Source organism: Hakea prostrata, chromosome 1 (genome assembly GCF_041222555.1).
Source record: "Hakea prostrata isolate BN-2017 chromosome 1, UWA_Hpros_2, whole genome shotgun sequence".
NCBI classification, from domain to species: domain Eukaryota; kingdom Viridiplantae; phylum Streptophyta; class Magnoliopsida; order Proteales; family Proteaceae; genus Hakea; species Hakea prostrata.
The window spans coordinates 7,793,926-7,815,509 of record NC_142600.1 but is presented as its reverse complement, the minus strand read 5'-3'; the positions used below and the strand labels follow the sequence as shown (position 1 = coordinate 7,815,509).

The 21,584-nt window shown below is 38.7% G+C and overlaps 1 protein-coding gene and 1 non-coding gene across 5 annotated transcripts; one reads left to right on the top strand and one right to left on the bottom strand.

The window, feature by feature from the left end:
• Nucleotides 1–1,485: 1,485 nt before the first annotated feature.
• On the bottom strand, nucleotides 1,486–21,363 carry LOC149027129 (putative NOT transcription complex subunit VIP2). 4 transcript variants are annotated; one of them, XM_089159501.1, is made up of 15 exons: nucleotides 21,233–21,321; nucleotides 18,637–18,783; nucleotides 16,798–16,906; nucleotides 16,545–16,723; nucleotides 16,318–16,363; nucleotides 15,997–16,212; nucleotides 15,213–15,422; nucleotides 15,023–15,124; nucleotides 10,649–10,734; nucleotides 10,227–10,415; nucleotides 9,704–10,129; nucleotides 9,569–9,621; nucleotides 9,444–9,485; nucleotides 2,017–2,161; nucleotides 1,486–1,934 (listed from the first exon to the last, which is right to left on the bottom strand). In XM_089159501.1, the coding sequence occupies exons 2-15, from the start codon at nucleotides 18,649–18,651 to the stop codon at nucleotides 1,875–1,877; spliced, it is 1,878 nt and encodes a 625-aa protein (XP_089015627.1). In that variant the 5' UTR covers nucleotides 18,652–18,783; nucleotides 21,233–21,321; the 3' UTR covers nucleotides 1,486–1,874. The 4 variants fall into 4 exon arrangements, with proteins under 4 accessions (XP_089015627.1, XP_089015612.1, XP_089015619.1 ...); XM_089159486.1 differs by having other exon boundaries at nucleotides 1,487–1,934; nucleotides 15,997–16,363; XM_089159493.1 differs by lacking the exon at nucleotides 21,233–21,321 and adding an exon at nucleotides 19,718–19,953 and having other exon boundaries at nucleotides 1,487–1,934; nucleotides 15,997–16,363.
• LOC149027130 (small nucleolar RNA snoR35) lies at nucleotides 16,798–16,878 on the top strand. Its single transcript, XR_016171368.1, has one exon. It is a non-coding gene; the product is annotated as a small nucleolar RNA snoR35 (small nucleolar RNA).
• Nucleotides 21,364–21,584: the final 221 nt, after the last annotated feature.

Here is a 21,584-nt window from a genome sequence, read left to right as displayed (position 1 = left end):
GATTTGCAGGCTCCTGCCTACTACACTTTTAAGGCCATGGTTTTGGAATTTGGACACATGAGGGCAAAATATTTTTGTCATAAGCTGCAAAGGAGGACATGGATTGCTATATCTTTCTTCTGTAGGTTTGTAGCGTGGTTGAGAGGGTCCAGTTAGTTATATTTTCATGTTTTCCTACTTCACATGGATTATTTGCGAGTTGCGAGTTACAAAATCTGTCGGGCAAATCTTATTGACGTTGAATGATTTTCTATGGGTGTTGACAGACAATGGAAATGCCTTCTCTGATACATTGTTTTTGTGATTCATAGACAAGGGTGTATACAATGGAATTGACTAACATTGTCATGGCAGTGACAGCTGGGACCTTTGATGTGTTTCAACTTTCAAGTCTTATTAGTTGATTGAGGATTGGGGACGTGGGCTGTGATGTTAGATCTTTCCTTCCATCCCCACTTCTCCTTCTCCTTCTCCTTCCTTCCTATTAATCCTTATCTATCCTTGCCGCTTTTCTTAGCTTCATTGAAGTTTAGTTCTTTTGGGCTTGACTCACTGCTTGCAAATTATAAGAACTGCTCCCATTACTTAGTGCCGTCACTTTCTTCCCACATATAGCTTTACAGGCCTTCTACAGGTAAGGGAGGCACTATCCTTGCTTCAAGCTAAACACGCATCAGCTGGTGGGGATAAAAGTTCAAAACGTGAAAATGTGGTCCGTTACCAACAAAAACGGAGTGCAGATGTGTGGTCGTGTACTCGTTATCAGTGCAGAGAACAAAATAGTGATATTTTGAATTGGATAACAATCCATGAGGTCAAGGTAGGTAATCTACAGAACCATAAAAATGAGGATTGTCTTGATAATGTAGAGGTCAATGCATGCATGATTTGCAAAAATGTTTCAAATGTGAATCTCATTGTTGCGGCCGAAGCCTACCCTTTGGCTTGTCAAAGGTATGGCGCATAGACTTTGGTTGTAATCTTCCGGCTTCCATATTAATCCTGCTTCAGAGGCTTGGGGGATAGAGGTCAGAGAACTTAGAAGCTAGAACCATCCGCTTTTCATATTAACTTTGCCATGCTCGTTTTAGTTTTCAAGTAGAAACGCTTGTGGGGGCATTTTGGCCATCTTTTGGCTGAAAGAGAAAGAATCTGAATTAGTTTGCCAAATTGATTCTGCGTCAATTTCCCAAGAAGATGAAATTCAAGAGTTACTAACAGCTATGACTCATTAAATAACTGGATAAGCGTCTTCATAAAGTACATAGTAAATCTATGAATTTGATCAAGGGAGTTCAACACCCACGTCTTGCTTCAGGACTGCCTTCCCCAGCATTCAAGCTGCCTACCGTAAAATCAATTTTCCAAGATGAAAATATTAGGAACTCTGGGAAGATCAATAGAGGAACGCGTTAGCTACAAAAGCAAGATGAGGAACCGTAACTCCAATAGCTGGTTGAAGCCGAGGCTGGGAGAGTGATTTTCGACAGAAGCATGGGCTATTTAGCATTGACTTTTCATAAATCACTTTCCCTGTTGAGTTTTTTTTTTTTGGTAAGAACTTTCCCTGTTGAGTTTGATGCGTGAGATCTTACTACTACTACCACAGCATAGGCAGTAGTTATGCTTGCTGTTAGGGTGAGTTATTTATACCTTGTTTACGCTAATAATATCCAATTTCAATTGGCTTCCTATTAATATCCAAGCAGCAATACAAGGCAGGAAAACAATAGATAGGAGTAGGCAAAAAAATGCTATTACTAGTTAAAGGACGAATAAATCCATTCAACTACATTGCAACTGTGTGCCTAAACAAAATTGGGCTGGGCAAAGGGGGTTGAACTGAAAATTTATTTACACAAGAATATTTTCCCTTAGTGCTGAGGTAGGACAGGTCTCTTCTCCAACGACTCATAATGAAGTACAATGTTATCCTGCAAAACAAAACTTTCTCATCAATGCAGCAGAAAAGTAAAAGAATGAATTAAGGCTTCTGTGTGATGATGATCTTAAAACCTTGCCAACTGTTTCCCATGTGTTTGGATCGAAACATATGTAGGATCCTCTCTCATGAGTGTTTGTCTTAACAAGTGGCTCCAAGTTTGGAACCTTCATGAACCAAAGACGGTGCTCTCTGTGGTAAAACCACCCTCTGTCATACCTGCAAAACAATGCATTTTAGAGCATAAAGACAACCCTAAGTGATTGCTATTGTAGATAATTGGTGAAAAGAACCTAGAAAATTAGAGCATGCCATGGAAAGCCAAAACAAAGGGGAAAAATATGGAAAAAGTGGGACCCTAAAAGAGAAAAAACAACCACCCAAGGAATCCAAAGACATCATTGATCTAATTCTAACCAAAATGAGACCAACCATACTTCGTTGGTAGAAAAAAGAAAAAGGTAATGGCAAAGGCAAATTATACCTGGTATACCTATGACTTAGTGAACTACATCACATTTCAACAACTCTCCTCTTTGCTCCCTCTCCTGTACCCGTCATTCCCCCCCCCCCTAAAAAAAAGGAAGGCTGCAGCTCTCCCTTATAGTACCTTGTTCTACCTCTGGCATGAGCACAGAGCAATCTAGTTAACCTGTGGAGAGGTGTAGCACTGGTATCTTCAGCAGTAAACACGACCTTGCCTTAAGATGGAAAGGATGGTTTCGTGATCTTTGTTGACCTTGAGCTTCTTGATGATGACCTTGGAAGGTTTAAAGCTAACATTACAGTGGAGCATTTACCCTCTCCCTAATAATGCTCCATCACCCATTTGGGAAGGTATACCTTGATGACCTTGCCTCATCTACCATTGCAGGTTACCCACACCATCTGCAGCTTGTTGTCCTTCACAATTTCTGATCAGTCCTCCCCGTCTGATGAGTGGGTTTCATCAGCACGTGGCACACACTAGAGGGTGTGAAGAAATATGCCTTTAGGCACCTGTTCCTGGAGCTTGAGTCCCACTGGTTGTACTTCATGGATGTTTATACTTCTGTAGTTCTGTCCCCATACTGTAAACAGATAGTCATACAACAGGGTAGTAATAAAGCTCCTTCCTTGCTCACACACACAGAGGGTACCTAGTCCTTGCTCTCCCTCTCTCTCTCTCTCTCTCTCTCTCTCTCTCTCTTTCTCTCTCTCTCTCTCACACACACACACACACACACAGAGTACATAATGAAAGCAAATCGAAGAGGTATAGAAGGACAATCATTTGGACTAGGTAAATTTGACCAAGTTTTCAGTGGTACATTGGCTCACTTCACACAGGCTAAGGGGAACACAGAACACCTGGTCCACCGGTGGCAGAATCTAAGGGATAATCAGAGGAGACTGGAGTAACGGACTGATGAGGAGGCATTGTCTATGCACTTGAGGATACACCATTTGGATGGTATGAGTTTGCAGCACTGGCAGTGCTTTTAGTGTTGATGATGGTTTGCTTGGCACATGGCAATAGGAGCTCAGGCAGATCTGATTCCTCAATCTCTCTATGAAAGAGAGTAAGCGATGTGGGGATACAACAACAACAACAACAACAACAATAAGCCTTGTCCCAACTAAATGGGGTCGGCTACATGGATTCTTGCCTTCATTTCTGCAAACTCGTCCCAACTAAGCGATGGGGTTAGCATTTTCATTTCTGCTACACTGAGTTTATTTATATGATTCTTTTTAACAGTCCAACATTCTGCACCATACATCAAAGCTGGTCAAACTACGATCCTATAGAATTTTCCTTTAAGCTTTAATGGAATATGTCGATTACACAAAACCCCGGTGCGCTCTCCACTTCATCCACCCTATTTTAATTATTTGGGAAACATCATCCTCTATACTACCTTTTTTATTTATTTATGATTGAACATAGGTACCTAAAAGAATCACTCTAAGAAATCTCTTTATTGTTAAGTTTCACCACCTCACCATCTACTCAATCATGGCTAAAGTTACAAATTAGATATTCTGTCTTTGTTCTACTTAATTTAAAGCCTTTTGATTCCAAAGCTACTCTCCATGATTCTAACTTGGTATTAATCACCACTTGAGTCTCATCTTTCAACACAATATCATCAGCAAAAAGCATACACTCGTCTTGAATGTCTTTGGTTAATTCATCCATTACAAGTGCAAATAAATATGGGCTTAAAGTTTATCCTTGGTGTAGCCCAACTGTAATTGGGAATTCATTACTTTGTCCCCCCACTGTTCTTACACTAGTCACTGAACCAACATACATATCCTTAATTATGTTTGCATATTTACTTGCAACACTTATTTTCTTGCCAATTTAGCGCTCTAGGATCTCTATCATAAGTTTTTTCTAGGTCAATAAATACTATATGTGGAGATCATGACCAAAATTACAAATTTATGAAAAGAGAAGGTACCCCAAACAAATCATGTATGAAACATAAGGTATCTATAATAAAGAAAATATTCTAGATGTGAGGAAACCTAAACATAATATATCAAATGTGAGGTGCGACAACAACAACAATAAGCCTTGTCCCAACTATATAGGGTCAGCTACATGGACTCTTGCCTTCTAATCAATTCTATTTGAGGTCATATTAAATACAAGGCCTAAGCTATGCATATCATTTCTCACCACTTCTCTTAAGGTTATCCTAGGTCTACCCCTAGGTCTTCTAGTTCCTTCAATCTGGATTATATCACTTCTCCGTGCAGGGGCATTTATAGGTCTCCGTTGACCATGGCTGTGCGACCTCAAACGACTTTCCCGAAGCTTATCACTCATGGGAACAACTCCCAGACCAACTCTAATATGATCATTCCTTATCTTATCCTTCATAGTTTTGCCACTTATATTCTTAGCATCCTCATTTCTGTTACACTGAGTTTATCTATATAGTTCTTTTTAACAACCCAACACTTTGCATTGTACATCAAAGTTGGTCGAACGACAACCCTATAGAATTTTTCTTTAATCTTTAATGAAATACATCGATGACACAAGACCCCGGACGCACCTCTCCACTTCATCACCATATTTTAATTCTTTGGGAAACATCATCTTCTATATCACCTCTTTTATTTATGATTGAATCTAGGTACCCAAAAGAATCACTCTGAGAAATCTCCTTATCGTCAAGTTTCACCACCTCATCGTCACTTTGAAATTATGCGCTCTTCAAGGGTACTTAAGCCCAAATGATAATAATTTTTTACAAGAACAAAAAACTAGAAAGTAGGTCTTTGTGTAGAGTTAAAGTTGGTTCATTGCAACCAAGTGGTCCTTAATTAAGAGTCTGGAAACAGCCTAAAAGCAAAGGTAAGATTGCATACATTATGATCCTCTCGAGTACCAGCAATGGTCGGAATAGTCTTGTGCACTGGATACCACTTTTACAAGAATAGAAGCCAGTTACACTATTGCTACAGAGCTCCTTTGTTTATCCAAAAAAAGATAAATACATAAAGTAAAAAAAAATAAAAAATAAACACACAGAGCTTCTTTACATGATAGGCATAGAATGACTTAATTTAAACACAAAAGAGAATCCAGATGCCTGAAAAGTGCTAGAAAGATCAATAGAAGCACTAAAAACATCCTACTATGCCAGGATTACACTTTTAACTACTTGGATGTTGCTCTGATACTAAAACAAAATAAAAAAAGCCAAAATCAAGAGGACCGAAGGATGTTTGCTTAATGACTTGGGTTACTGTTAAAAACAGAAACTCCTAAAAATAATTCTAGCAACTAACAGAAACTAGAAGCTACCGGAATGAAACATATACATACTTTTTGAAAATGAAGACAAAAACTAAACTATAATAGGAGTAGGATAGTCTTTCTCCCTTGATGGGCCCACAAGGTCTTCTGGAAAACGTCCCCAGACAAGGTAAATATGGGTCGTGATTCCTAGACATGAATAGTGTTCTAATATATCTACCTTTTCAGTTCATATTTTAATCTGCATAAGTATATGCAGAAAAAATTTCATATTTGTACAGAAGGGAAGTAGGTATGGAGGATATTATTAGGAGAAAAAATGCCATAGAGTTGTAGTTCACATATATTGGGTACACAAACTGCACTAAAGGAAGGCATCAGCTTTCAACCACTTGTTCATCATGAAAACCTATCCTGGAACATTAATAGGCAAGTGAACTCCCATGTGGCACTCATAAAGCAATGTTGGGTGGGACAGAGTGATCAAATCATCTTATTACTGCAGAGGAACATATTCAGCAGAGGCTTCCATATGAAAGAGTAGTTGACCTTACCAGCTACAAGCATCTCGGGAAACCTGGCCAAAACCACGGAATTTTCCCAGTTTGACTAGAAAGGTGGTTTCGACACCATATAGTGTGTTTTCACCTCACTTTTGGTATGCAGACTATTAAAAGGATTTTAAACATAATGCATGAGCTATATTATTATTATTAATTATATTTTAATAAAAGATAATTGAAAAGATAGAATTCATAATACTATCCTACCAACTTAGAGACATATCATATGTTGATGACAAATACAAAGAGTTCTAATGTACTTCAAATCTAGTACAACCAAGAACCATTACAAACTAAATGATATAACAAGCATTGCAAAATGATTGCCAAAGCCCCCATTTCGCAACACTAGCCTCAATACCATGAAGAGGTCCTTGGTCGATCCATCCCACGAGCCACATATCATTGCATCTGCCTAAGCCGCTCCTCTGAATGTGCAACATACACATCCCATGACAGGTGTGGGCCCAATTGTTTTGGTAGTCTGTAACATCCTATCTATAGGTCCCATCATCAACATGAGAAAGATATCCAATCTAGGGAATGGGTCGCTGAGACTATAAGATGATAAAAGCACAACTAGGTGTGATGAATGTGAAACCGAGAAGAGATCTATGAAACCAGCAAGATCTCATCGCAAGAGGTGACTTTAAGTTGCTAAAAGTACTGTTTCAACCAACTTGCAGGTAAAAACAAGTAAATTATGCAACAGTGGATGAAGAGCTATAAAATTGATTAATTTAAAGGATATGTAAAGAGGAAACTAAACCCTGAGGGGTGGCTCATTGGTAAAAAACCAACTCCAAGTAAGAGATAAGAGTTTGAATCCCCTTGGGGCCAGGGGCATAGCCCCGCCTATTAAGTAATACCCCCATCCCCAATATATAGAATCACCTGTTAAAAAATAAAGAGGAAACCAAAAGCTACAATTTAGTGATGTACAATACAGACACCCAACAATACAATATTGTGGCTGTCTAGTGATATGAACTATTACATGCTGGATCAAGTCCACTTCTGGTCCAGCACTTTCCCCTTCTCCAGGATGAGACTGCCGATAAAAGAAATTTGGTCAAAATTTCAACTGCAATTGACAAAACAAGTTCTGCTTATACCTTTATTTTTGTCATTTCAGCGAGACAGTACCCAAAAAAAGTACAGTAAAAAAAAAATGCAGCCTTGTATTTAACATACCGTTTTGTCTTGGCAACTTAAAACTACCAAAATATTTGAAATTACGGTGGGCTTTTCAAACTAAGTTGGTATTCACAGTTCCAATCATTCCCTAGGTGAAGGTGAAAAGTGGCACCTAAAGCCTTATGATTTATGATATGAAAATTTGTTGTTTGATACAAATAAGAAAATTGGAGAAATCTTATAGTTAATTAGTTATGGCAGATAAAGCAGTAAATTAATTAAAAGCTATATCACACAGAAAGGATAAAGATCCGGAGTAAGAAGAACATGGGAAATATCATGCAAGGAATGAAAAGGGCTAAAGTGTGAACTAGGAACATTGCAAAAAAGAAAGAGGAAGTGAAACCATCTTTACATGTGGAAAAGGAAGTTGACTGGAATTTGAGGATGATCATTCAAAGAGAAGATTATGGAAAACAAAATTAAAGTCAGCAACAAAAATTTCAGTTTTCTCCATGCCTTTTCTAAAGCAAGGATAATGATGGATCATATCATTAGAATAAGGACCTGTTTGATAACTCAGCAAGTGTTTTTGCTTTGAGAAACACCAAAAACAGTTTTAGGTGTTTTCGGAAGCAAAAACACGTTTTAGGCGTTTGATAAAACTTGCTTCTGTAAGTAGAAAAAATAACCGTAGATGTTTGATAAAATATGTTTCTTGAAACAAATTTGGAAATTGTAATAAAATTAAGAAATCTGCCATTGTTATGTCTAAAGTTCCAAATTCCATAAATACCCCTTCTAAAATTGTTTCACTTAAACCCAACTCGCACCCAATTTTGTTTCAAGTAACAGCTGCATGAAACAACAATTTGTTGTTCTCAAAGCAAAAATTTTCATAAATTTCAATATATGTTGCAAAAACCATAAGAAACAAGACGGTTTTATCATACGGTTTTTGGTCAATTTTTTTTCTGTTTCTTGAAGCAAGAGACACCAAAACTGTTTTCTGGAGGGTTATCAAATAGGTCCTAATATGTTGAGGGCTTTCATTTACAAATAAGCAGATGGTCAAGGATAAAGACAGCACTTTGCTTGGAATCTCCTCAGCTCCTCCGCTCCCCCCATCCCCTGGTCCCATTTGGTTTGGTTCAAAGGCCACATTCCCTGTCATACCCTCACCCTTTGGAGAGCTCTCAATCAACCATGCTCTCCCTACCCAAGCCTTCCTCATTAGCCTCCACATCACTGCCAACCCTAGCTGCACCCTTTGCTGGAGTGGTTCAGAGGACATTGACCACCTTTTCTTCTCCTGTCCCCTTTGAGATAGAGCCCTTGCATCAATTTGGCCCCACTCGAGACGCTCACACGGGTTTGTTCGTGATTGGTATTGGATTTCGAGGAATTTTTCCGGTCACTCCATTTGCGATCACCTTGGCAAGCCAGTCTTTAGTGTTGTCATCCATCACATTTGGTGGGAGCACAACCTTAGAAGATGGACTTCCCAATCTCGATCCTTAGACGTGATTTGGAAAGCCCTCTACTTTGATGTTTCTTCTAGATTGCTTTCCCTCCCCCATCCCCCTGTTGCCAATAACCCCAGAAATAGGTTATTTGTTAGTTCCTGGGGCCTCAGCTGCTCTTTGCTCTCCCCCCCTTGAGCTCCTTGCTCCTCCCCTCCCCCCTTTTTTTATTTCAGTTCCTCTATAATCTTCCCCTGTAGTGTTGCTTGTTGCTTTTAATATATTATTTATTCATCCAAAAAAAAAAAAAAAGACATCACTTTGCACCTTCGGAGACAAGTCAGCAAATATTTTTAAAGACTGAAAGTGCACAAGAGGAAACAGAATATTTTGAGAGAACAAAGTACTAAAAACCAACAAACCCTTGAATGGCAACAGGGTTCCATGAATGCATGGTTTCATTGCATTCTAAAGGTCCTAAGCAGTCTGAACTTGCTAAATCAGAAACACCATAAGTCACCAGTGATAAGATTAAAAAAAATGCGTTAGTGTTGAAAATATTGGTTGTGAAGGCATACAATTCATTAGCTGCATACAATTGGGCCTCATCCTTCGGCATGCTGCACCCAAAAAGATAAATATGGTCAATTTAATCAGCAAACAAATCACTGGGGAAAAATTGAAGACATTAAAAGTAGCATACCTGTAGAAAATGTAAAACAATGTTTCCAACAGTAACTTCGAAAAGTACCCTTGCTGCAACCGTCAAACGAAGGTTGGAAGAGGAAAAGACAAGATATCAAGGAAAATTCAAAATTAAGAGTCAAAAACACCTCACATGTAGAGCAGGTGGTGGTTTAGCATAATAACATTCAGGTACACTGTACTCTGGATCTCCCTTGGCAGGCTCATCAGACCATGGGGAAGCAAATGTTTTGTAAAGGTTATCCGTTGAGTTCAAATTTAGCCCAAGTGTTGTCAGATCAATTCCAAGTGCAAGGGATGTCAGCATGGGATCGCTGAACTTTATCACACTCAATAAACCAAGCAAACCAAATCGATCAGGGACAGCTGGTGGCACCTGCATTGATTTCATGCCTTGATCCATAGAAGACTGTTTCACAGTTGACATTTGCTGCAGCCTAAATTGTGACTGATTTTGGACCTGCTGATACTGTTGAATAAGCTGATCATATGAACCTACACCAGATGCTGAATTTGGAGAGTTCAAAGGTCTCAGTCCAATTCCAGATTGACCACCAGCCTGAACTCATTACCAGGTGGGGGGAACTGAAAGTCAGAATGACTATGGTCATGCACCAAACGCAATTGTACTTGCTGCAAGATTTCATTGTGCTCACCTGTGAGTGATAGGCCCCATGGGTAGATGGGACCCAGTGGTCAGAGTTATGTAGACGGATCATGTCTTGACTATTAGCAGGAGTAAAGGAAACCCCACCTCCGCTGACTGAAGGAGCATGTTGCTGCTGTTGCTGTGGACGATGAGATGAATATGTTCCCCCAAAGCTGAATCCAGCAGATCGACCAATCTATATATTGAAGAAAGTAAAAACCAGTAAAATTTACTGCATGTGAAGCAAGTGAGGCTAAAAGAAAAAGCATGCGAGGTCTCATACTAGTGTAGCTCCTGGGAAGAGCCAGCACAGTATTTATTTTTTGTTTCTGACTTATTTCTTTAGAGAAAAGAAACGAAGTGCAAACATTGCATGGTATTCTAAGGATGGACCCAGCATCTCAATCTTGCACACAAGCCATCACTTACTGGGTAGTTCTGGGACTGCATCATGGATGAACCATTTTCATGAAGCTGTTCTTTCTGATGCAAATCCATCGAATAATCAGAGTTTCCTGTACAGAGATGAAAAAGCATCACTTAAGCCAGAGAAATGCAACAGTGTCGTCATCTGGAAGAAATAATCTACAACATTAGTAGAGTGCATCAAGTGACAACCCCCCCCCCCCAAAAAAAAAAAAAGAAGAAGAAGTTATCTGGTGACTCACATGAGAATGCCGTGGGTTTTAAGAGATATATGTATGTAATGTAACAACAAAATATTAAGCAGACATGTCAATGCATTATGTAATTGTTAATCGGCATTGCAAGGCTGTTAACCCCCAAATAATTCGGGGAATCCTTCATGACTTAAAATGTTTTTCACATATTTTTGTGTCTAATTTGATAACTTTGTTGTGCAAGCTGCTGCTGCTTCCTACCTCCTTGGGAATCCTTCATGAATTAAAATGCTTTTTCAAATATTTTTGTGTCTTACTTGATAATTTTGTTGTGCAAGCTGGCTGCTGCCTCCTACCCATAGAACAATATTCCATCGAAACTTACGAAATTTCCACCGAAATTTTCCATTTTAGAAAATGCGAAACGAAAGTCATGGGGACTGAAAAAAAGTCCTCAGTTTCGATCGAAATTTCGTCGAAAATTGTCAAAACCTCGAAACCTGTCGAAACTTAGTTCAACCCAGTTGGACCAGCTGGTTCATGAGGAGAAAAAAATTCCCAAATTTCGTGGGAAACTTGGGAAATTTCGTGAAAACTTGGGAAATTTCGTGGAAACCTGGGAAAATTTTGTGGAAACTTGGGATTTTTTTCTGTAAATTTTGTAGTTTTCCCAAATTTTCAATTTTTTTGTTTATTTCATGTTTCCCCAAATACCCACGACAAATACCCTCTCCATCAGGAATTCCCTATCCAAAGTGTGTATTCCCTCAGGTTGGTTATCTTAAGCATATTGATGACCAGACTCATAAAGTTACAGTTGTCTATTAAGTTGACAACCATATGCATAAAATGTCATGGGATGTCTATGTTCGTTGGTTGGAGGAGAGGATGTTACAGGCATAGTACTACTCAGCTCACAGAATGAATCCACTCTTGGCACTCCTCTTAACACTAAGTTGTATTTTCCTTTTATTGTTAACTGTTTTGAAGTTAAAAATTATATATTGAATGTTATGTGCTTAAGTAGTTAAGTTTATAATGTACTTTTTGGACAACTCTACATTTGATGTTATGTACATTGAATGACATATCTACATTGATTTTTTTAGCAAAATACAACATTTGTATTCTTTATACTCTAATTAGCTTAAATACAGGATCCCACCACAAAATACTCTCCAAAACCTGTCGAAACTTGTACGGAAAAGTCCTCAGTTTCCTCGAAATTTCCCAAGTTTCCACCTAAGTTTCCCATTTCACCCGATTGAAACTTGAGTTTCCCTCGAATTTTTTACCATGCTCCTACCTCCTTGTGAGAGCTTAATTATCATGTTGGTATAAACTCATGTGGAATTGGCATGGAACCAATTGACTCCGTTGCAGTGGGAGGGTACCCGGGAGGTTCAAATTCAAGCTGTCTTTGATAGATTGAAAATCTCCTACAATTCCTTGAGTTCTCATCAGCTTTTCATTAAATTAGCAAGTAACAAGCTGCTGCCAAGGATTGCTGCAAATACAATGAGTTACTGAAGAGTTCCCTACACCCAACCCCCAACCCCCAATTCTTCTTCTAATCCTCCATAAATTTTCCTATTCATCCTTCTCAATTTTCATAATTTTGTAATTACTTTGCATCAATCCATTAGAACCCTTCCATATTTGGCCACAACATCCCCTTACAGGCCCCCCACACTCGATCCAACTTGCAATCCCATCTGAAGAAAAAATTCACAATGCAACCATCAATTGCCCAATATTAGGATCGAATAACTTTCCCAACCTTCCCAGAACTTGATCCCAATCCAAGCCCCAAATTCCAATAGTAAACCCTAATTTCATCTAAGATTCTTATGTAGTACCCAAACCAGACTCTAAATTAGCTGGAATTTCAAATTCAGCATTCAAAACCTTCACTAATGGACTTCCCTTCACTTATTGGCATGGTTATCCAAGTGTCCGCCTAGGCGCGCCTAAGCAGCCGCCTAGGTGGCAAAGCGGTTTTTGAACCGCTTAAATTGTTGCCGCTTAACTAACGGGCTGATTTCTTGCCGCTTTTTTGCTTAAGCACTACCGCTTTGCTGCCTTTTGCACCATATTGCCGCCTAAATGCTAAAATAACTGTTTTTTTTTTACATTTTGTAATTTGTGCATATTATTTTTTTTAATCATAATTTATTCTACAATGTTGTATATAAATTTAAATATGTGAGCCATTTCGGAATCGAGGCCCAATTTGCAAATGAACTCCGAGGCCCAAAGTGCCTGTCGGCAACAGAATGTGAAGCATGAGCCATATTCAACATTGATAATCAATGAATCATTAAATAAACAATGACTTGGAAATCAGAGTAATGAGATCTATTAATTTATCATGTCGGCACTGTTTGGTTAAAAAAAGGGAAAAATGGATACATTAATTATGATTACTGATCTATGCACAAGAGTACAAGACACTTATTTGGCGTCACATTATCATAAAGGTAAGTAAGAATGTAAAATTACTACTTTCATTTTCATTTTTCACATTGATTACTGATATAGTACACACTAAATAATTATTGTTATGAATCTTATGATGCTTGATGAGATGAAGTTATGTTTTTAATCTTTTTTTGGATAATTTTTCATAATTGTGATTCTTGAATGTTTTTTTATTTTTATTTTTATGAATGAGATTGTTGAATGTTTGTTTAGTACTTTAGTTTATTATAAAAAGTATTTGTATTAAAAATATTGACTAAACCGCTTTGGTCGCTTTATTGCCGCCTAATCGCCGCATAGTCACCTAATCGCCAAGACAAAGCCCCAATTGCTTTGGTCACTTTGCCTCTTTAATAACCTTGCCTATTGGATATAACCATACCATCAAACCTGAACTTTGACCTAACCCTAACTCTCATGTGGATCCCACACCATTTTTACCCTGCCCAAAATTGACTGCATGGTGGGAGATCTCGCGAGATATCTCGATTTTTTCATAAAGTGAGATGAAATCGAGATCAAGATCTACGAAATGAGATATCTCGCCATATCTCCCTGGAACTCTCAATTTTTGCCTGACTTTGCGGATTTTAGCTGGATTTTCACTTGCAACTACTCTTAGCACATCTACAACCTCAAAGGAAGCTCAATCATTCTCTACTTGTCTTATGAACTTATGTGTTAATGACTTATATAGAACTTCCAATGAATGTATAATTTTATCATTCTATTCTCGAAAATCAAGATTGTAATACTCATATGGATGGAATCTTGACAACATATAAGTTATTTGATGTATTTGGTACACTTGCTTTTCATTTATATGCCTTAAAGGTTTTATATTACATATTATATAACCTTGCATTCCCTAATCCTACAACATTTCGGTTTCACAATATGGGTAGACTTAGAAATCATATTTAGGGCTGTTTTCTCACAAATGCAAGGCCACTAGTGTGTTCAAAAGGCCTTAAATAACTAAATACCAACTTTTAGCCAAACTAGGACCCTAAAACCCACTGATATGGGCTACCGAGTTGACGCCCAAAAAATGACATATCTCCATCGAAGTCTCGCCGAGATGGTCGAGATCTCGCTCGAGAGCGAGATCTTCTACCATGATTGAATGTTCAGATAAGATGAAATATAATTGACCCTTATTTGTTCCCATTCAATATAGGGCTACGTCACCCATTTATAGAAATGATTCATGGATTTGATAGGAAATCCCACTCCACAACTCTCATGAAAATTGACCTTCGTAGAGCCTTCGATTTTCTCCATTTTGGACTTTCTCCATCAGGCCTTGAGAACCCTCCTTCACTGTCAAGGAATAGGCATATTGTTGTCTCAAGGGGTTTACCTGTTTCTCACTCTCAGCCTTCAGGTCTTTTTCTTTTGGGTTTGTCTCTTGTCCTCCACCCTACTTTTGGGGTTTTTGGTGATGATACGTATATGCATTCCTTTCCCAACAGGGAAAAAACAAGAAACCTTTACACCTCCTTAGAAATAATTTTGCAGGAAAAGATAATTCTAACTTGATTAAAGCATCCCATTACCAGACAGCAATAAATTCCACTGAGCACAACAAATGTCAGGAGCAACAAGTTAAGTTACTGATGTCACCAGATAAAACTTGTGATATAAGATTGCACAAATTGTAGGGATACTTGACCATTAATGCACTAAGAATAATTAGCACCTTTAAATCCAGGCAAAGCTGGGAAATCTTCATTTTGGATGCTGAACTCCTGGCTCTGTTGGACAATAGAACTAGCACCAACATTTTGCTTCCGAAGAGAGCCTGCAAATTTAAGTCTCAAATAACATCCCTTCAGCAGTAAATAAGCAACTAAATGATAAGTCAGCATAGAATATTAAATTTTTATTACCCAATTGTCCCTGTGGCCCTCCAGCCGAACTAGGGCGCCCATTCAACTGTGGGAAATCATTCAGGTCAAAAGGAGAACTGTCATTGGAGTTAACATCACTTAACATTCCCATTGAGCTTAAACTATTCCCTACTTGAACTTGGCTTTGATTTACTGGGCCTCCAGCTGTAGAATATGAATTCCCAAGCATTGAAATCATCTGCGGGGATGCTGAATGCAGTATATGTCACTTTTCAGAGCAGAAAAAGTCAGCTAGCAAAGCCTTAGGAATGATTCATCATTCATTTTGGAGAAGAAAGAGATCTTTCAATTGGACCAGTTCAAGTAGATAATACACGAATAAAATTTGCATACAAAGGAATCCCCCCCCCCCCAAAAAAAAAAAAAAAAAAAGTTACAAGAATATTTCATAGAAATGGTAACTGATCATACAATTGATTCAAAACAAATTATATGAACTAACTTCTACAAATAGAAGTTCAAAATATAAGTGTTCACTAAATGACTAAAATGGAGAAATTTACCTTAAAGATAACAAACTACATAACACTGAGAAGAGAAGGGAGGGGGGATTTTACAAAGGAAATTAATGGACTCAAACCACATTATCTCAATCACTTATTTTGCTATGACACCAAAAACATTGAGTACTAGAATGAAGATCCAACAATCATTGCATGAGTCTTTCATACATTTATTTGTCATACAAACTCAATGGTGGCAACCATCAAAATGCAGCCTCCTAGAGAAGGATAAAAGACTCCAATAAAACTAAAGCCACTACCTGGTTGAAGCACAGCACTCATTAATCTGTTGGGTCCTTGCACGCCCAAACCTCCAGATCCACTATTAGCAGTTAAGCTTAGGCGTGAAGCAAGACCAGGAGCTGACAATCCTCCACCAGAGCTTATACTCCTTCCAATGTTCCCTCCACCAACAATACCCATTGAACTTGTTATTCGAGGACCTGTATTTCCCAAAATTGGAGAGACTCCCAATCCTGGAAGAACACTTTGCTTACCAATTGAGCTTGGAAAAAACCCAGGAATAGAAACTCCATTCATGCTACTACTAGATACAGGGTTCCCTACAACACTAATACCACCTCTATTTGTGACCCCTGAATGTCCATATGAGTTTCCCTGAGATATCTGCATCAAGGGACATAGAATGAAAATTCAACAAAACAGCTCAAGTCAACCAACCCCTTATCCCAAAACAGTAATTGAGATTGCTTACAAGAATCCAATCCAAACAAAACTATTTGTAATATTGCAAATGAAGTGACTAGATCAAAGCATTTCATAGCATGCAAAGTGCCAGTATCCATACTGATGAAAGAGCAACAGGAAGATTGTGTGATGTGAATCGTCCATTAGGGAAGCTTCCTGTAGGTTGCTGAATGCCACTTGAAGGGCCACTATTTAGTGTTGAATTTCTTGATGCTGGCGAGCCTGGTATGTTGGGAAAATTGAAGCTCCCATGAATGCTATGCAGCCCTTGTATGGTCCCTGTCAACAAGAAATGAAACTATATGAGGTATATTTATAAGAAAATAATCAAACAATCCAGAAAAGGTGCACACCTGCTTGATGATAAACAGGGGATGCTGCTGCAGATTGGGAAGAGAATGGTGTCACAAAAGATCTACCAGTCGTGTCTGGAAGATTTGAGGAAGATCCGTTCATAGCTGACTGCAATCATAAGGTGCAATGTATTTATATGAAAAAAAATAAAAATGAAATCATAAGACGCATGACAATCCAGAGAGAGAAGCAGTAGCAACAAATATTAAGAAGATGCTTGATAATCCAGAGAAAGAGAGAGAAGCAGCAGCAAAAATGTTGATATGGGATAGGCCTCATGCAAGCACACTGCACTTGCCACTTCCACACCAAGCCACAAGTCTGTCTGTGCCTTTAGCAGCTTCAATGCATTTCTCTGCGCTTCTCTGCCTTCCTCAGCTTTGATCACCACACTATCAAGACTCTAGAGTTTGTAACATGTAAAAATGATGTAACTACGATATCAAGACTCAAGAATCTAGAGTTTGTACTAAAAACCTTGTTCTGGAAGATCTCGTCTAAGCAGAACTCCGTTTGTGTCGATTGGGTCTGCTCCCACTTGTTGCAAGACGACCCCATTTGGCTTGTCTCTCTTCCCAAGTCTCCAACCCTTCCTGGGTTTGGAGAAAGCTTCTTTTGCTTAGACCTTTGGCCCTACCCGCCATTTCCACTCAGGTTGCCAATGGGGCCTCCACCTTCTTTTGGCTTGACCCCTGGCACCCTTCTAGAATCCTTTTCAACCTCTTGGGCCCTCATCATCTCTACGCTGCCTGCATTCCCAAGTTCACCCTCCTCTCGAGTTCGTCTCCTGGCAACTCCTGGACCCCCCCCCGAGTCTCACTCAACTGTGGTCCAACCTCCCCCCCGCGCCCTTTCAACCCTCCGCTTGTGACCACACCATTTGGTCTCCTTCCCCCCAAGGCTCCTCCTCATCCTCTGCTCCCCCACCCTGTTTTTTGCTTGTTCAGTAAAGATGTTCACTACCAGCTCTTAAGTGATCTCCTATCAACCTAGGCCTATATAATGGGTTTGTATCAGATAATGTCTCCAGTCTTCTGATCATATCAAAAGATCCCATTTATAAAATAATTTATTGATAAATGGTTTGTGTTTAACCCATACCATCATGTCACACAGTCATGTCAAAATTCTCCTAGTTCTATATAAAATGAACAATTGTATGTCAGTGAAATTAAAAGTTCTTTGGAAAAAAGAACAAATACAAAGACAAGCGTCAACTCTCACACATTGACATCCATATAGGTCAATGCATTGGAGCTACAGGCTACACAAATGTTGGCATATAATGTATACAATAATTTTCTACCATCAAATAGCTCGTGTAAAGAAGTAGGGAAGGTTACAGACTCTCAATCCTGATAAAAATTTATCAAAACACCTATGTTGTGTCTATCAAGTCAAATTATTATTGAATTGAGTTTCCCCAAACCCAAACTTTCCAACTTCAGGCCTAGCTCACAATTCACAAAGGTTATGCAAGAGATCACCATCCTTAGTTGATTGCATATGGTTTTACAAGGATGAGAACATTCAAAAATACGTAAATAATATTAGAGGAAAGAAATTCTAATCATTGAACAAAAGGTAATCGAGCTAGCCCACATGAAACCATTCCGAAAGTACAGAAACCTTACAGAAAAAACAATTTCCAGTACCCAAAAGAAAGGGGGGGGGGGGGGGGAAGAACAGTGTAACGAAGTAAATGTACACTTAACCGCTAGCCTGCATGATCCATTCAAAAAAGTACAGAAACCTTAAAATTACAATCCACCCAGCAGATGAACATAATTTCCAATACCATCGAGTATCTAAATAATTTTATAAAGAAGGAAATGTACATTTAACCCCGACATTGCATAGACATCAGAAACATCTGCAGGAAACCGTTCTTTGCCAAGCAGCAACCCTCCCTAGTCCTGATTGCAGATTCACACAAGAGTATTCACTTCTGGAAGTTTCCTTTCTCAGCAGAACAGCACCCTAGTCTGAAAAAGTATCCATGATAGTAAGAGACGATTTTTCAGAATTTCAAAATTCACAAAGATGCTCCAAACCTAGTATTAGGCCAAAGTAGATACAAATGCAGTTTCACACCAACAACTAATCCATGAACCAAACAATTTCACATATATAGCATATGATGGTTAAGAAACCTTTCTCCAGATACTGCTTTCCTTTCTTTGAGGTTTTAACAAAGAACATATCTGGAGGGAACCAATAGGTATACAATGCACAGAACTGCAAGAACAGCTAAATTAATAGAAATTCAGTAGGAATCACACAAGGTAGGTCAAACCTAATACAGAAATATCAAATTATCTCACAGTGAAACAGGCTCCCAGCCAATCGCAAGTACACTGTTGGGAAGTAATAACAGATAGACAGCTTCACCAGAACAAGATGTTCAATACGGAAGCAACGCCGCTTATCTTTATTTTAACAAGACCGTATGAGCCCCGTCTAATTCCCAAGAAAAGACCTGCAACTACTAACTCATCCCTCAAACCAACCCCTGAAAGCCAACTAAGCTATCATAATGAAGATTGCACACATATGATTTATAATCTCTATTAATTTGAGTTTCATCTTCTTTCTCAATTTCTTAACAGCAACCTACTTTTCCCTCTCCCCATGTCCTCTCTTTTTTGTTATTTCTCTACATTTACTATTCTGAACCATCTTATATGAAGTTCTAGTTTCATAGAATTTCTTCTAGTTAGACCTAAAAACCAAATGAAGCATCAGAGTTTCAAGATCACCAACAGTTATCCTAAAACGCTTCTAGAATGGCTAGCATCCCCACCCAAAAGAAATCGCCTCAGTAAACCATATATCATTGCCTGTATGCACTCATAAAGTCCTACATACCTAATGTGCTAGGATTACCAATCAATCAACTTTCAGATATTTATACAGTACCTCTGAGGGAAGGCTATGGGACAATAATAACAGTGGGACCACTGTTCAATCAGAGATCATTTCTTCAACAAGACATCAGCACTCCTAGAAAAGGTTCAAATTGGATGCACTGCCTATCTGTTGAAATTTTCTGTCACCCCTGCTCACTTTAAGTTCCGACTGTTAGTACATAAGTACATTTATCTTTTTGTGAATACAAATAATTCAATAATTCTTACTTCATACCATAACTTAGATTCATACTTCCTCAATTAAGTTCTACGAGGATATAAACACATGAAACTAAATGAATCATTAGATTTTAACTATTATATAAGATTGATAAGATGCATTCATAAGATTGATAATATTAAATGGCTCCAGTGAGCAGAATCTGAAAGTGCCAAATGTCCAGTCCATTCTCACACCAACTTACATGAGAAACAACAATTCTTGACAAAATGGAAATATAGTTTGTTGATCTAACCCTTGTGCTCATAATCTGATTAATAATCCATCTTCACCACATGCAGTCACTCACTCTTAATTGATTTAAAGTACCATCTAGCATTGTTGTGTGTAAGTTTTCAGCTGATTATGAACCCCCCCCCAAAAAAAAGGATAAGGGTCTCAGCAGAGCAGGGGTAAGGCTATGTACAACCCTCCGAAGATCCCGTAGTGGTGGGAGATCACTGACTCTACATTGTAGAATCTTCAGAGCAACATAGGAGCGTCATTTGACTGGGATTACAGAGAATATTCTTATGCACTACCACTATTTGTTCATGGAGCTCCAGAACAATCTTTAGAACATGTTCAACACCTAAAAATCCTAGGCTTCCAATAAAGCATCCAGGCGAGGCCAATGACATCCACCTTAAGTTCAATGCGACAAAAGCTCCCACCAACAACCCCCAAGCACATCCCCTACCCAGAGGATGCAACATAAATAGATCATCAATTGAACCCAACAGACAGGAAACAAGGCGCTTCCAGTATTGTGCAACCGGTTCAGTTGGAACAAACGAAACTAATCAAGACATAGATTGCTAAAGACTGCCAAGAAGCATCTTAACCAATTTCACGAAACATGTTATGGCTGAAAACATCATACTCTCACCTTCAAAAAACACATCAGAAATCGGAAATTTACTCTTAAAGGCCAGCCTACTCAACAAATTTTCCCCATCTAGCCGGTCTACTGTAAGCCGAGAAATCACTGATCTCATTGGCGAAGAATTGTTTTAGCAATCAAATTATGATGCCGATATGATAGCGCTAAAATATTTTTCACAAGTAAACTTTCATCAGGTATCTCACAGATGTCCGTACTTAAAGTAGAGCACAAGTTCACAATAAACCCTCCGGATGAACAATAACACAACCACTCAAAAAGCGTAAATCAAATCAAATACGCAAACAAGAAAGGGAGAGTAAGATTTGTAATAAGAATAGCCATAGTAGATGAGTCGATCAAAAAGTTCTCAAATGCGACTAGTGGAAGACGAATCAAAGAGAAGAGAAGTTCGAAGTTACCAGGCTGAAATCAGCAAAATGATAGCTATTTCGGTACCGATTTTGCTCCGGCTCTTTATTATGGAGTTTGGAGATTAATAGAGAGAGAAAAAAAGGCGGGATTCTGCTTTTTAAACCCCAAATGATGGTGAAGAGTGATCGTCAGGACGCCTTTAAATATGAAGGTGTTTTCTAGATAAAGGAGGAGATCATATCCGCTACATGTCACTATCAAAGCAAAAAGATGAGCCTCACAGGCCCAATTGGGCTCGACACATGGAAAGCCCATGGAAGATGCTAAATCCAATGGTTCGGTTCGGCCGAGTTGCTATGGGATCGGCCATACTTCAGCTGAGTCAGCACCACACCGCAC